This window comes from Emydura macquarii, unplaced genomic scaffold (genome assembly GCF_026122565.2).
Source record: "Emydura macquarii macquarii isolate MOO-44397 ecotype Brisbane River unplaced genomic scaffold, CSIRO-AGI_Emac_v2 contig_450, whole genome shotgun sequence".
Lineage (NCBI taxonomy): Eukaryota > Metazoa > Chordata > Testudines > Chelidae > Emydura > Emydura macquarii.
Window position 1 is genome coordinate 7287881 of NW_027130587.1, and position 14822 is coordinate 7302702.

The window sequence follows — 14822 nt, forward strand, 5'->3', positions numbered from 1 at the left end:
CAGCACCACAGTAAGCTGATGTAGCTACTACAAGACGAGAGTAAAAGCTTACCTATTCAATGATAGCTGCTGGTAGCTGAGACCTCTCACTGGAGGAGTTTCCAACTGATAGGTAAAATAACTTGCGCTTAGAGTGAGTAAAGTATTGTTTGGGAATTGAGCTGTATGCAAAGGGGAAGGATTAGAGAACATTTATCCCTTCAAGAGACTTTCCATAATGCTGGTGAGACACATTGTCCCAAGAAATGGAGTGTGTGTTGTATGGACCCTACAGTGTATGTCATTGTAACAAGAGGGATAGCATTTTCAAAAGCACCTAAGTCATGTCTGAAAATGTCAATGAGACAAGGTCCTAAGTGCTTGTCTACAAACAAAGGCTATCCCTTACTCACTGTCAGTAAAATTAAAGTGGTGCAGGGTGTTTCCTGGCTCGTAGGGGAATACCTAAAGCCATATACCAGTGTAACTGTGTCCACATAGGGTTTTCCCCCTTTATTTTAGTTTTAAAAAAAATACCCCTACTCAAATAGTTAGGCCTTGTCTACCCCCAGTTCTTTCACTGGTATAAATCATTTTTGAAATTGGGACTCGGGCTTCTAAGTCACCGGAGGTGCTCTTGAAAATTTCACCCAAGACCTCTCCAAATGTTCTGAATACAGTTTTGCTCTACCCTTATTAGAAGCCGCCCCTCTTTAAACAACAGAGTGATCAGACTTGGAGTGGTGACCTTATGCTAGATTTCACGGTCTTCGCTTACCCAGCTCGCTGAGGCTGTTGCTCAGATGTGTACAGTTAAACATGTCGAAGCCACATCCTGCCCTCTATCCTAAGAGCTGCGCATGCAGATTGAGGGTGTTGAGCCAGACTTTTGAAAACGAGCACGTGCAGCTTCCATTGACTTCCCAATTCTCTTCCCTCTCCCCCTGTTCCCTTAAACAAAATTCTGCCTTTAGAGTTGTTTGGGGGGGAGATTTACACTGAAAATGTGGTGTTTGCTCCTGTTCACTGAGCTCTGTTGTGGTATTGCTTAGCAAGTGTTCTCTTAACTCTACTGGTTATCGTCTAGAAGGCCATACCTCCATAAGCACCACATCTGCAACCCCTCTCATTGCAAATACTCCATCTGGGAAGATCTTTTTAAAGGCAATCTTACCTAGGTTTTTTGCTTGTTGCAGACAGAGGAGAGCTGTTTGTGTGGGGCAAGAACATAAGGGGGTGCTTGGGAATTGGAAGAATGGAAGACCAGTATTTCCCATGGAGGGTAAGTACAGAACGTTCAAGCACAAGCATGCCCAGTACTTAAAGTTTAACATAACAAGGGCGAGTGAGGCCTCACCCCTCTCACTGTGCCTAGTTTTAGCTCTTGGCACTGAAAGTAACATGGAAACTGCCAATGCGAGATGATCTTATCCATTCCTTCTTGGAGATCTTGACCAGAGGGGATGGAGACGGGTCACAACTCTATTTTGTCTCCAGTATTGTTCTGGCTTTTTATAATTAGTTTTTACTGTACAAGCAGAACTCTGAGACGCGAGCTCTAGTTAAGTGTTCTATATACTAAAGAAATGGATACCAAGTGTCAGAGACCAAACCCTGTCCTGCAGGGATGGCCAGCATCTGCTCTGGTTACTAAGAGTGTGTCAAACTCAGTATGAAACTTCACGGAAATTAAATAAAACATCCCCACCCCTGTGTTCATGGAGCATTGAGTTTGAAAGTGTCCGCACAGTTCAGACAAGATTCTCACCAGCAATCACCCACTGAACCTCAGGTACCTTTACGGTGACTCATGTTTGGCTTCCCTAGCACAGCTTGCACCGGTGCCTGGCCCAACTGTCTAACTGAATTGTAGACTAGTCTCTTTGCGTGTGAATTCTTAATTTTCATGTTATGTGCACAAAGGTTTTGGCATCTAACACCCTTTTTAAAAACAGAATAAGGGAAAAAAGGAGAACCTTCAAGCAGGGCCAATTTTGTGCAGAGGTGCACTTAAATGAGTGAGGAAGAAACATTTACAACTTTGAGCGTTAAGATTTGCTACAAAATTATACTATGGTAATTAAATCTCTACAGTAATTACCTTAAGTGAATTAAAAGGCACAAATGCCAAGTGCATAAGTTGTAACTATCCCATTTCTCCTTGGCCATATCTACTAGGGAAGTGGATGGCAGTGGTGTGTCCATGAAAGACGATAAGAGGGGATGCAAGGTGCAGTTCCCAAGATGATGCAGCATGAGCTCCCCTAGGGCATCGCATCACATCCATTGTAGAGGATCTGTTCAACACTAGCTGAAACGTTAGCCACTCTCCCGGCCTTTTCCCCTTAACTAGCATCACTACAGAGCAATACTTTGCCATGAGCAGCTATTTCATTCCTCATGGAGGACTCTGCATAGCTGTAGTGTTCAGCTGTTCTAAAAGTGAAAGACCTCAGTATCACGTACGTGCTGGTGCTCACAGCGCAAAAAGCCACTCGTGGCCTTGAATCGAGACCAAACCGGTGAAGCGTCTCCCAACTAAGGAGGAATCTCCATGGCTTTAGCTATTCTGTCTGTCCTCAATGATTAGCTACGCCAACCTGTGTGATGCTTGAACAAATCATCTTCCGGTAGTCTAGTCTATGCCATGCTGAGTCAATGGTCCTTTCATTCAAAGTGTCCACTGCCTTTCCCAACAGGTTGGCAGTGAAGCCCTGTCTGATTTTGAGCTTTCAGCTCATTCCATAACTGCTTTATGTGCTTCCATGGAAAAATACTTGAGTCTGCACTAACAGCTCCGTCTGTGAACCTGCCCTGTGCTTTACAGCCTGTTGATAATCTTGTAGGGTTTGCTGTTTCTGGGGTTACCGTCAGTCTAATCTCACAATTCCCTGGACTGCACCATCACCAAGTTCTATAGTCTTGCACTCCAAAGGGCATCCCGCCTGGCTGGGTAGGGGTGCATGTACACATGTGGCAGACAGCCTGAAAGCAAACTTTCTTTTGTCGCTTCCAGGTGACAATACCGGGCGAGGTAGTGGACGTGGCCTGTGGAATCGATCATATGGTAACTCTGGTTAAATCATTTATCTAGCAGCTGTGCCATACCTCAGCTATGCATTTGGAAGACGAACCGGTGATCACTCTTTCAGTGAGGAGAACGCTTTGTGCTCATGCTCAATCATGCCCTGACTGCACGCACTTGGAGGGCGAATAATCTCTGCTGTGCTTGGAACCTTGTTAACTGTTTCTTCATGTCCAGAGCCTCCAGTTATTCTTTGGGGGGGAGCCATTTCTCCCACAGGGATAGTGAAGAGTCAGGCTGTCCTGCTGTCCAGCCCACAGGCAGCACTGGGCAAGGATTAAGGCAAGCAGGTAGCTGTTTTACTATGTATTCCTCCATGAGGAAATTGCAGTAGTAGCATTACATGCACTTACTCATACAGCTGGCAATAGAGCTTTAAACGGGTCTATGTCTCTGCCATCACGTTCACTGGGTGACAGTCTTGGCCAGCCACATTTCCTAAAGGGCAAATGATAGCAGGGGCTAAAATAAACTCATGTTGACTAATACAACCAGTGTCTGTTTCCAGTCATTCACTTCATGGCCCTTGTTCTTGTGCATTACACTAGAATGCAGAGCTGCCCTACGCAGTGTTTCATTGACCTGTGAGTGGAGGAAGACAGAGCCCAGTCATGCTGCAATGTAGACAAAGGGTTCCATTCCTCCAAACCATTAGCTGTCCACCCCTAGGCTTCACTTTTAAAGAAGCAAATTCTTTGTGGTACAGACAGATAGGAGTGAGAGCCCCACTTTGTGTGATTTATATGCTGAGGAGTGGGGGGAAGAAAGTGAAAATTAAATGAGCAGTGACCTATGTTAATTTATACCTTCTACACTATATCAGCACACGTACAACACTGCAGCTGTGCTACTGTACCACCGTAGCATAGACACTTCCTAGATTGATGGAGTTCATCCACTGCTCTGAGGGGCAGGAGCTAGGTCAATGGAAGAATTTGTCCCTCAGTCTAGCAGTGGCTACAGTAAGGGATAGGGTTGACCTAACTACATTGCACACGGCATGAAATTTTTCACAGTCTATTTAGGTGTAGACCAGGCCTTCCTCTGCTTCTGAGTTTCACTAGCTCAGACTCCCTTACATTCAGACTTAGTGGGCCACATTACATGTTTCACAGAAGCTTGATATTTAATGTGTAAGTAGGATGAGGATCACAACTCTGGGCTCCTCCATTCCTTGGTGCTACAGTCAGTCCCTTAGAAATGGTAGCTAGCTAAAGACTATTCCTCAGCCCATCCCCTTATGCAATGTGGCTCTTACTTTGTGAGCTTTCAGAGGGCGAGGCTGAGCAGAAGGAATGCTGTTTGCTTGCTAAATGTTCCCTGAACTCCAGCTAACCCCTGCAGCACAAACATCAGGAGTTTATTAATGAATGACACTGGGAAACACCCTAGCTGAAATCCCACATCTAAGCTGCTCTTTCCAGCACCAGCTAACGCCATACAACCCTGTCAGCATAGATATCACCTACTTCCACATGCCCGCTAGTGTCCAACATACCCCAACCTTCCCTCTTTGTGCATTACCTCAAAAGCTGTCTGTTTGGGCAACGGGGCTGAATGAGGGTTGCGTGGAACTCCCAACTATAGCACCTTCAAAGCCCTGCTCTGCAGTTGTTCAGCTAACAGTATCAGCCTTCGGTGGGTAAACAGAGACCAGCAGTGAGGAATAAATGGCTAATGTTTCAGGAAGCCCCACTGATAGGGATACTCACCACATTCTAGTCCTTCTGTGGCATCCAACCAAAGGCAGCATAGTTAGGAAACATGAAGAACAACAGATTCTGCCATCTCCAACTAGGGTGAAAATCCTAGAAGGGAATGAGAGATCATTACAGGAATAGTTTGGAGAGGGACAAGATCCTACACTCTCCAGTAGTAGTAGTAGTAGATGACAACTCATAGACTAAGACATTATAACAATAGTAGACCATAAGAACAGCCATACTGGGTCAGACGAATGGTCCATCTAGCCCACTATCCTGTCTTCCAGTAATGGCCAATGTAAGGTGCTTCAGAGGGAATGAACAGAAGAAGTAATCATCAAGTGATCCATCCCCTGTTGCCTATTCCCAGCTTCTGGCAAACAAACTAGACACACTTTAGAGCATGATTTTGCATGCTTGCCCATCCTGACTAATAGCCGTTGATGGACCTATCCTCCATGAACTTATCTAGTTCTTTTTTTAACCTTATTATAGTCTTGGGCTGTCAACATCCTCTGGCAAAGAGCTCCACGGGTTGCCTAAGCACTGTGTAAAGAAATATCATAGCACCTAGGAGCCCCAGCCATGAATCAGGACCCCATTGTGCTTAGCGCAGTACAAACAGAACAAAAAAACATTTCCTGCCCAAAGGAGTCTAAGTATAAGACAAGGGACAACAGAAGGAGACTGATTGACAAGGAAACAATGGACAGCTTTCTGAAAGGAGTTGAATTACAGAAGGTTACTACTATATTTGATTAACATTTCCTCTCTTCGTGGTAGGAAAACATGGTTTTGCCATTCCTGAACACTAATGAAGTATCAGGCCAACAAGAGTGGGAGTTCAAAGGAGCGTAAATTAATTAGGTGCTCAGCTCCCATTGCAATCAATGGGAGTTTTAATGACTAACGCCCATAGGCTCCTTTCATGCTAGATTACAGCAGTGTATTCACCCTGCTGGTGTGTTGGTACAAATACAGTCTGGGAGGGTCCTATTACCCAGTTTATAATCCACAACAAGACTGCCTCCTACTTACATGGAGTTGTTCATTTTCTTTAGCAATCCTTCACAACAGTGAAAGGTTTTGGAAACTTGACAAATGATTCTATATTTATTCTTAAAATGCTCCAACAAGTTCAGAGAGGGACAGTGTTTCCATACAGAAGGCTGTGCTGGTTTGGGGCCATACAGATCCAGGGCCGGTATTAAAGTAGTGTTAATCAAATACTCCATCAGTGCTACTGAATTAAGAAAGAAAAGCAAGATGATGGGTATTTTTCATAGATAGGGTGCCATCTAAGCTATTGTTAGCTCTTCGGGGCAGGAACAAACTGTTTGTACAGCACAGCTCTGGTCCGTGACTGGGACTCCTTAAATGCTACTGTAATACAAATAAACAAACATTTATAAAATAATAATATAGGATGGTAAAAATTTTCAGACACACACAAGCTCCATTGAAAGTCAATGGGATTTTAGCTTCTAGGTCACGAGGTGTGTTTGAAAATTCTGCCCAGTGTGTCCCCACTTGTCTTCAGTCATGTTTTAACACGTGTTAATACACTGCTCTGGAGGGGAGATGTGAGAGAGGCCATACCATATTTGCAGAGCCAGGAACAACCTTTGTCCTCACAAAGGGACGTGGCTATGGGCTTGTTTCATCAGGAGAGGTCACAATGCAGAGGAAAGCCGTTTTCCTTGTTCAACTCACTTGGATCACTTCAGGTTCTGGACATCTCCCCTCATCCCTTCTCACTCATTCCGGCCATTGTCTCTATTACTAGATGTCGCCTTCCAAGTACCATTCTATTTCATCCAAGAGAAACTCTTTGGTAGGCATCTCTGCAAAGAACACAAGCATAAATCGTCTGAGAAAGGCCCCCATGCTACCACTAGAGCAGAAGAAGATTAAACAATTATTCTGGCAGTACCATGAGCTTAAGTTTGCTGCCAGTTTTCTAAACCACAGTCCATTTTGTGGTACGTAAGAGGTTGAGTTTCTTTCCTGAGGGAACATGGTGAGTTTTATTTTGTTGTTTCTTCTTTTTCAATATGTAGCAATGTTTAGTTTAGAAATCTTTTTGTATCTTTGTTGGCGTGTTATTTTCTGGAGGGAGCAAGTTAGAGCAGGGGGGCTAGAAGTCAGGGCTCCTGGGTTCTACTCTGACACCGCTGATTTTACGACCCTTCCTTCATAATCTTTTGTACGCTGAGCCACAGAGGTTGAAGATGTCTCATTTCTGCATGTTTTGCCTTTTCAGACATCAAGTGCCAAAGTGCCTCAGATTTACCCTAGGCTATTGACAAAAACTGCATTGATGACATCAGAAAGAATTCTATGTGTACAGAATCTTCAGATCTTTCTGAGTTGGCCTTTATAAGATGCTTGCAATTTCTCAGGAGGCAGTGGGTCTGTGGGAAGGCAGGCAGGGGTAAGAATCCATAAAGCTAAGGACGCCTCCCTTATTCAACTGAAACATCTAAAAGAAGAAGAAAATCCTTTCCTCCAGATGTTCAAAGAACTGAAGACCTGCAATAATTTATCCAGCTCCTACAGCACCATCTGTGGCAACAACCCCACTGGGGACTAGTTACAAAAGAGACGCTAAGTCAGGGAGACGTCATGGTGTAGGCTTAGTGGTATTGTCACTGTCGTATCTTTTGTATGCCTGCAAGAGCTTCACACCGTTTGTTTACTGGCTATGTGTTGTTCAGTAATGTCCTCCCCCAGCAATGCACTGCGCATCCAGATACACGTCCATGTAACCGCATGGTGGGGTCTGGGCATAACAGCATTCTGCTGCTGTTCTGTCTGAATGAGGGAAACAGGGCAAAGTTTAAGAGTCATTCTGAGCCAGGACTTGCTTCCTGTCTGGCAAAACACTTCCAGAGAGAGTTTATTAGAATCCCACTGGCTCCTTTTTGTTGTGTATTTGCACAGCGCCAGGCATAGTGGGACCCTGGGCCATGACTGGGAATCCTAGGCTCTACAAATACTACTATTACTATATATTGTCAGCACGCACTTAGATTGTAAGCTCTCTGGAGCAGAGAATATTTATTATGTGCATGTACAGCACCTAGCACAATAGGCCTCAGTCCCAGTAGCAGAGTTGGGAGGAGAACGGTCTGATTGTCATAATCTGATCTAACCACTGCCGCGTGCTGCTTTCATGATTTAGCAATTCAAGATGGGGACGAGCTCCTTACCCGGTTCCACTTTGAGCCGGGTTTGTTTGGCCAGGCTTTGAAGGAACTGCTAGTCCCTTGCACGTGAGTCTAGGTGTCTCCCGTGCTGCGGCATCGCTCTCCACTGGAGTTCTGTGCAAGACATCACAACAGAAGGACTTAAAACAAGAACGTGCTGTCTATGGTTATCTGAACATTCAGATGGGGGAAAAGCAGCTATTATTTTGTATCAGCTGATCACAAAAGACACAGGCTTGTTAAATCCCAAAGTGCCCTTCACGTAATTCAGAAGTCTATTAAAAATACATAGTGATTATAAACGATTAATAGAATGGTAGCAACTAAGCCAAGGGAGTTAACACAGCAGAGAATAAGGCTATGTATAAATTTCTGTCAGGTCATTTACAGACCCCTGTTAATAGCTGAATTAAGTGTTGCACTGACTCGCTTTGTCCGTGGAGAGCCATTTTTCATAATAATACACCATCAAGATAAACATGGATTCATCTTTGTAAATGGCATGAACCTTTCACAGCTGACTCAGTCACCCCTTGGGCCATGCAGGAGAAGGGAGGACAAAGGATGGAAACATCACAGGAAGCCGCAGAACTTGGCAGCTAAGAAGCAGAGGGACTTATCTTGGGTCTAATCTGTGCCTGGAAAAGAATGATGAGGGCTCTGAATATCCTTTGGTGTTTCTGGCTAATGCGATCATTGACTTGGAGACAGTGCAAACAAACCCAAGTGTTCTAGAGCAAGGGGAGAAGGCATAGCTCTATTTCTGCTTCACTGCCCCTTAGCTGCGGTTGTGAATCAGTGAGATCAGACGTGCACCCACCTGGATGGCTCAGAGGGATTAGAGCTCCTCTTAGCCCCAGGTCGCTACCCACAGATCTGCCCCTGAGCTATGGGAAAGAGAGCTGTTACCTTCTGACCCAGGTCTGTTGGCCTATGTGAAATGGAGTGATGATTTCAGACTCAGCCCTGGTGAACAGGTGTCCACCTCACTAAAACCAGTGTTTATTCAAATTGGCACACTCAGCAGCCATTGGGCATTGACAGCAAACCACCCCTGCATGGCCTTGAGGAGTGAGGAAGAGCACTCTTGCAGTTAAAGCACTCCACTGGGACTCGGGGACAAGTCCTGGCCCTGCCACAGACTCTAGGCATATTATTTAATTGCTCTGTCCCTCAGTTTCCCCATTTGCAAAACGGGAACTGTCATGCTATCTTTCTCTGAGGCTTTGTTTGCTTACACTGCGCACTTTGGAGCGAGCATGGTCTCTTACTATGAGTCTGCATAGCACGTAGCATGGCGGGACCGTAATCTAGCTGCTACAATAAACACAAATACCAAAACAACAAAACAACACGTAGGCCGTGCCTCTAAGGGAGCGTGTGTCGATGTCACTCGTATTGCTGCTCCTCCGTATGCTGTTGGAGCTCCTCTGTGCAACACCACGGCATCGTTTTCCAGTGCGGCTGGTTGCGGCACCTACCTCACCACATTTACAGATCCATCACATCCCAAAAGCTTGACAGTGAATTCTGTAGTGCAGGCACCTAAGAAACGCTCATGGAAATAGGTCACTCAGGGACGCCGCTGTAAAACCTGCTCATTTACTGTTTTTAAAAGATGATGTTTGTTAAAATACCTTGAGAGGCGAGTTTTGCTCACACAAGGTGGAAAAAAAGGTGAGGGGGGAATCGTTTAAAAAGCGTTGCTCCCAGGAAACCTGACTTGAACGAACTGAGGGAGCCGGGGAAACATTTCAAACTTGAGGTGCTCGAAGCGCTGCCCTGAATGGTTGGTGCTGAGACTGCTGCTGACTGAGTTTGAATAGCTGGCCCACATACCTGGGAGGCCAACTCAAAATCAACCCAGGAGACAAAGGATGCAGTTGTATCTTACTCTGGGTGTGTGGAAGTCACTGCACATATTGGTGTTGGTGCGGGGCTGAAGTTCAGAGATTTGCTTAAAAACAGACCACCACAATTTTGCACTTCTATAGCACCTTTCAAGGGAGGCCCTTAAAGCACGAACGAGTTAAGTCTGACAACACACTTGTGAGGTAGGGAAGCAGCATACGGAGGTGAAGTGACCTACTCAGGGTCACACAGTCTGTAGGCAACAGAACTGGGAAAAGCACAGTCCTGACTCCCCGTTCCTTGTTCTAACCACTAGACAACCTGGTCTCCGCTTTAGTTTTTAGGGGATGCATTTGTAACAAGCCAGCATATGCTTTTCAGAGTAGAATGACCATCAGCATCATGGCATTTAAGATACCAGTTAACAAGTTCTCCTCTTCAGTACAGCGTGTTAAAGGGCAAATGAGTTAAAGGTGCAGAATGAAACAAAACTAACCTGGAAAGAGAAGCCCTCTTCCTTGCTGCAGACTGGTGCATCATTTGTAACGGTGCTTTCCTCTTCAGGCCTGTTTGCATCACCTCTGCCAACTCTGACGAGGATACAAAGTCAATTCCTTTCCTAGCATCATGTTGAATTGAGACATGCCACGCTATTTGCACACAGTCCCTTCCCCACAGCAGAGAGAGAACGTGCAGTTCAGGTTGCATCTACCTGCAGATCTAGCATTTTCCCCCACAGCACAAGCTACAGGCCATGATTATATGTCAGGCTGTAAATCCCATAGCCTGTAGAGGGTGTGTATTACAAACATGTTTATGGTGGAGTCCTATTTTTTTCCTTCAGTCATTTAGCCACCCACTCAGTAATTAAGATGGCTGATTTTCAGTATTCTTCTGTTATCCTCTGCTGTTCCATGCAGGATTAACCTTTTAAAAATGTTGAATAGTAGGAAAATAAAATAGGAAAGAAATTTTACCTCTCAGAGGCTGCAAAGTTTATACCCTCCCTCTCCCCCCCCAATGACTGATGGATTAAGTCTGTTTAGGAACACAGCTGGCAGTATAATTAACAATCTAGTCCAACAGCAGGGAGCTGAGGAGTAATACAATGGAAGGAATCGCTGCACCATTTTGTCCTTTGAAGTGGCAAATTAGACAGCCATAAATATACCTGCAGAAAGGATGGCGGGAGGGAGCATCTTAAATTAGAACAAAAATAACCTTGATTTGCATTGATTAGCAAGAGTAATTTGCTTGACAAATACTGCTGTACTATCAGCTTTGGCTTAAAATAGAGTGAAGACTCTTCAGGGCAGGAAACACAGTTCTCTCTGTGCATGTACAGCTCCGAGCACAACGGCCCCAATCGGGATTAGGGCCACTGGGTGTTACAGTGGTACAATTATTAACCATTAATACTACACCTTACTAACAACTTGAAGAGCCCAAAAACAGTCAGTCAGTTTTGAAAAGCCAAATCCTTTGAAAAGCTTGTGCTACACCAGGGTCTGCACATCTGAATTTAATACTTGGGTAAGACAATGAGCTGATAGCCCTATAAACTGAAGTCCTTTAGATATTCCTAGGGCAGATAGAGCACATGGACAATCTCTGAGGGAGAGGGGAACTCGGTCTCCTGCAGCCCATGGCACATCAGCTGAGACATGGGAACCTAGTAATGTCAATTGCAGGATTTGTATTAAAATGACTGCTACCACCATTGAAAGTCTACTTTATTCATGCTCTGCTCCAGCTATTCATTACTGCACTTCCATATCTACAAATCCTACAGGGACGGCCCATGCTCCGCCTGGAGCTAGATCCAGGCAATACCACTGACCTCCCACTTGGGCTGTAGGAGGGCAAAATAGGGTCCTGAGTGTGTGTGAATAAACTAGATCACTGTGAATAAAATATAGAACACCCTGTAAAGCCAAGATTATTTTAGCCACTCAACATTGAGACCAACTATATTTTTCCCCAAAGGATCCTTTGACACAAATGATTCAGAGAACCAGAACTTGAAGACCTCAAAAATAGTCCAAAAATAGTCTTGCATTCGTTTGACTCACCAACTTCTATTTTTATAAACACACTGCAAAGTGGCAGAACTAACCTGCAACAAAACTAGGAGTTTCTACGAGCCACCGAAGTCCTAAAATACAGTAGATCAGGCCTGACTTGTTAGAATTTGGACTCTCTCCCCCAACCCCTTCTTAGCAAATACATTTCTTATTGTTTGTACTGAGGTAGCACCCTGAGCCCTGTTATGTTAAGCACTCTGCAAACACGTGAGACAATATGGTCCCGACAGGAAGAGCGGTAGACCTAGCAAACAAATCAATTCTTATTTTATGGAGGGATCTATAATTTTTGTTCCAGTGGATGCAATGCGGACCAAATCCTACTATCTGAGCACATTTAAATACAACAGGTCATGAGGACATGTATCACTATCTTCTACTAAAGTGACTCAGAACTGTTCAGGCACGTTTCAAAGGTTCTATACTGCTAACAGTTAATGGAGATTCTCCATTAGTGGTGACCTGTACTTTTAGGACCATGAAGATCTGAGTTCTATCCTTGAAGTGAAATTCCATGTGTCCATCATGTACAACCTCGTGTGACAGCTGCAAGGGCATCCCTGGATTTGGTGCAAAATATTTTATGGTCTGCCTTAAAGTCTTACTGTGGATATGATGGGGAACAATTTAATGATTCAAAGCAAAAAGGTAAGCTGCTTTTAGGCCCAGGGTGTTTACATGGGGAATTAATGATGCCATTTCCCTAGTCTGATTACAGGAAGGGCTGAAGGAGCTCTGCAAGGTTACAGCGCACGCTAGCTGCCTGGGCAAACAGAGAGGGCTGCTTCCAAGTCTCTTGCTGCCAATAAAACCTCTGAACCTACTTGCGTGGGTAACCTTTTCAAAAGTCCCCATATGATTTAGGAGCCTCCTGGATTGTCTACATGGGGAAGTTAGTGTGGAGATAGCTAAGGTGTGAATTCAAGTACACTAAATCCCTGTGTGTGAACACTCCTATCCTGCACTAAGAGTGCCTGTGTGCAGTTTAGGGTGTTCTAGCTACTCTGCACTAGCTACTCCAGACTTTTCCCCCATGGAGGCCAGCCCTCTGTCCTATTGAAAGTCAAGGAGGTGGAGAGACATTTTTGAAAATTTTACCCCATGTCTCTTTTCAAGTAGGCTCAACCAACCTTGAATGGAGGGGCAAGGTTTCCTGGGGAGACGCCTCTTTCCCGCATTTGTATATTTTAGATGTTCACTGAGGGATGCTCTTCAGAAGATGATGCTGGGATCCTTGCATTCCTCTCCAGCGCCGATGATCTGTCATACACTGTTGTTCAATGCTTATCAGTGCAAGTGAGAAAACAATTGTTAAGCAGCTACTGCCATGGCTGAAAGAGGCATGGTATCTTAGCAAAGAAATACAGTACAGAAATGATAAGAGTGCATTGGGGGGGGGAGGGAGATCAGGTTTGGTCTAGGTATCAAAACGTTCAGATAGGAACCTCTCCCACAGACAGCCATGGTGACCTGAAAGGCAGCAGCAGATCAAGTAGCTTACACAGCTCGTATGTTGCAAAGACATCTGCGAAGTAAGTCACACGTACACTGGGGGATTTTCCAAAGGGCAAAACTCAGCCTTCAACTTTAGGAGCAATGACTCACCTGCACCAACTTGTTAACTGGTGCCAAAGTTTGTGAGTGCGCGCGCATGTGTGTGTATTGTATACACAAATATAAACATATACACACCTGTGTGTGGTTTTACTACACTGGCAGCAAGAGCAGCTTAGCCTGCATCGTTTTATCCACACGAGGAGTGCTTTGCTGGAACAGCATGCCAGGATTCCTATACCAGCAAACACTGCTAGCGTAGACATCTCAGCAGGTCCTTTGAAAACGTGTTCCGTAAGATCCCAGTCTTATTCCCGTTCACGTCACCGGTGCAGGGTCAGGCCCGAAGTCAAAAGGCGGCGTGATAATTGCAGGCAGGAGGGCTAACATTACAAGGTAATTCATGCACTGGTGCTTCACTTCATGTTTTTGTTGTCAATTTGAAATGCTCTAAATGACTGAGGCAAAGGCAAAGCTTCATGTTAAGGAACCATTGACAAATGCTTTCGCTGTTTATGCGATGGTGACCAAATGCACCTCTGCGCCGTAACGCCCCATTGCAAGGCATGTGTCAGTACAGAGACAGATGAATTTCAACCAGAACCGCCAGCTTCCTCAAAACTTCACGGGGGCACAGAACACTGTGTTGTAATGAGGGATTTCCTTAGTAGCTCGACAAGGAAGAGGATCTTAAAACACAGCACTGCCCGGGGTACAGCACCATTGTTTTCCTGAACGACAAAGGCGGTTTTTACCTGGGAACAGTCCTCGATTCATAGTCTTGCAGGCTTCAAACCTCTCAAGAGGTAACAGCACAGGCCAGAAACAGGGCAATGCACAGCTCGCCGATGACCACAGCAAAGGCAACCAGCTGGGGCATGGGGGTTGAAGGATGGCAATGTGTCCATACTGGATTTTGTCCCTTGGACCTCAGCTGCGTACTCCCAGCACTGCCTAGTGCAACTGGCCTGGGCGCTTCTGTGAGCAAAGCTAGCCTAGCGGAGTCTGCAGCACCTTGAGCCAGGGCGCTAAGACATGGGATGAGGCAGGAGAGGAGCAGTGCAATGTGGATCTTTGGACGGTAAAGCACTGGGCTCAACTCTGCTTTCCCAGACCTCGACAAAAGCCAGTCTCCATAGGCCGGGCTCCAGTTGGGTGGAGACAGTGCAAGAAACCCAGCAGCCATGAAATAGCTCCCACAGTCTGGGGAATACCTGTCAGAACACGGGAATGTTTGCCAGCCCCTTATTAAAAAGTGTTGCAAGTGTTCAGTGACAAGGGTCCAACAGGTGCTAGTGACACTCCTGTACAACGCAATATGTGGAGACATTTCTGCAGTCTCTCCCCTTCCTCCCCT

At 45.3% G+C, this 14822-nt stretch overlaps 1 protein-coding gene and 1 long non-coding RNA gene across 7 annotated transcripts in view; one reads left to right on the forward strand and one right to left on the reverse strand.

The window, feature by feature from the left end:
- Nucleotides 1–3939, forward strand: part of RCC1L (RCC1 like) — a 23970-nt gene extending 20031 nt beyond the window's left edge. The window contains exons 10-11 of one of the 2 annotated variants that reach the window (XM_067537903.1): nucleotides 1176–1261; nucleotides 2996–3939. In XM_067537903.1, coding sequence (XP_067394004.1) covers nucleotides 1176–1261; nucleotides 2996–3073 — 164 coding nt within the window. In that variant the 3' untranslated portion in view covers nucleotides 3074–3939. Of the gene's footprint in view, nucleotides 1–1175; nucleotides 1262–2157; nucleotides 2754–2995 lie in introns of those variants that run through there. The other variant, XM_067537905.1, reaches the window with a different exon arrangement.
- The window catches only part of LOC137146563 (uncharacterized), a 14329-nt gene extending 3544 nt beyond the window's left edge, over nucleotides 1–10785 (reverse strand). The window contains exons 1-5 of one of the 5 annotated variants that reach the window (XR_010917974.1): nucleotides 10324–10785; nucleotides 7980–8090; nucleotides 6481–6611; nucleotides 4777–4872; nucleotides 53–105 (exon numbers count right to left, since the gene is read on the reverse strand). This is a non-coding gene — a long non-coding RNA (uncharacterized lncRNA). Of the gene's footprint in view, nucleotides 1–52; nucleotides 106–4776; nucleotides 4873–6366; nucleotides 6612–7979; nucleotides 8779–10323 lie in introns of those variants that run through there. The other 4 variants (XR_010917976.1, XR_010917973.1, XR_010917977.1 and 1 more) reach the window with 4 other exon arrangements.
- Between the last annotated feature and the right edge of the window lie 4037 nt (nucleotides 10786–14822).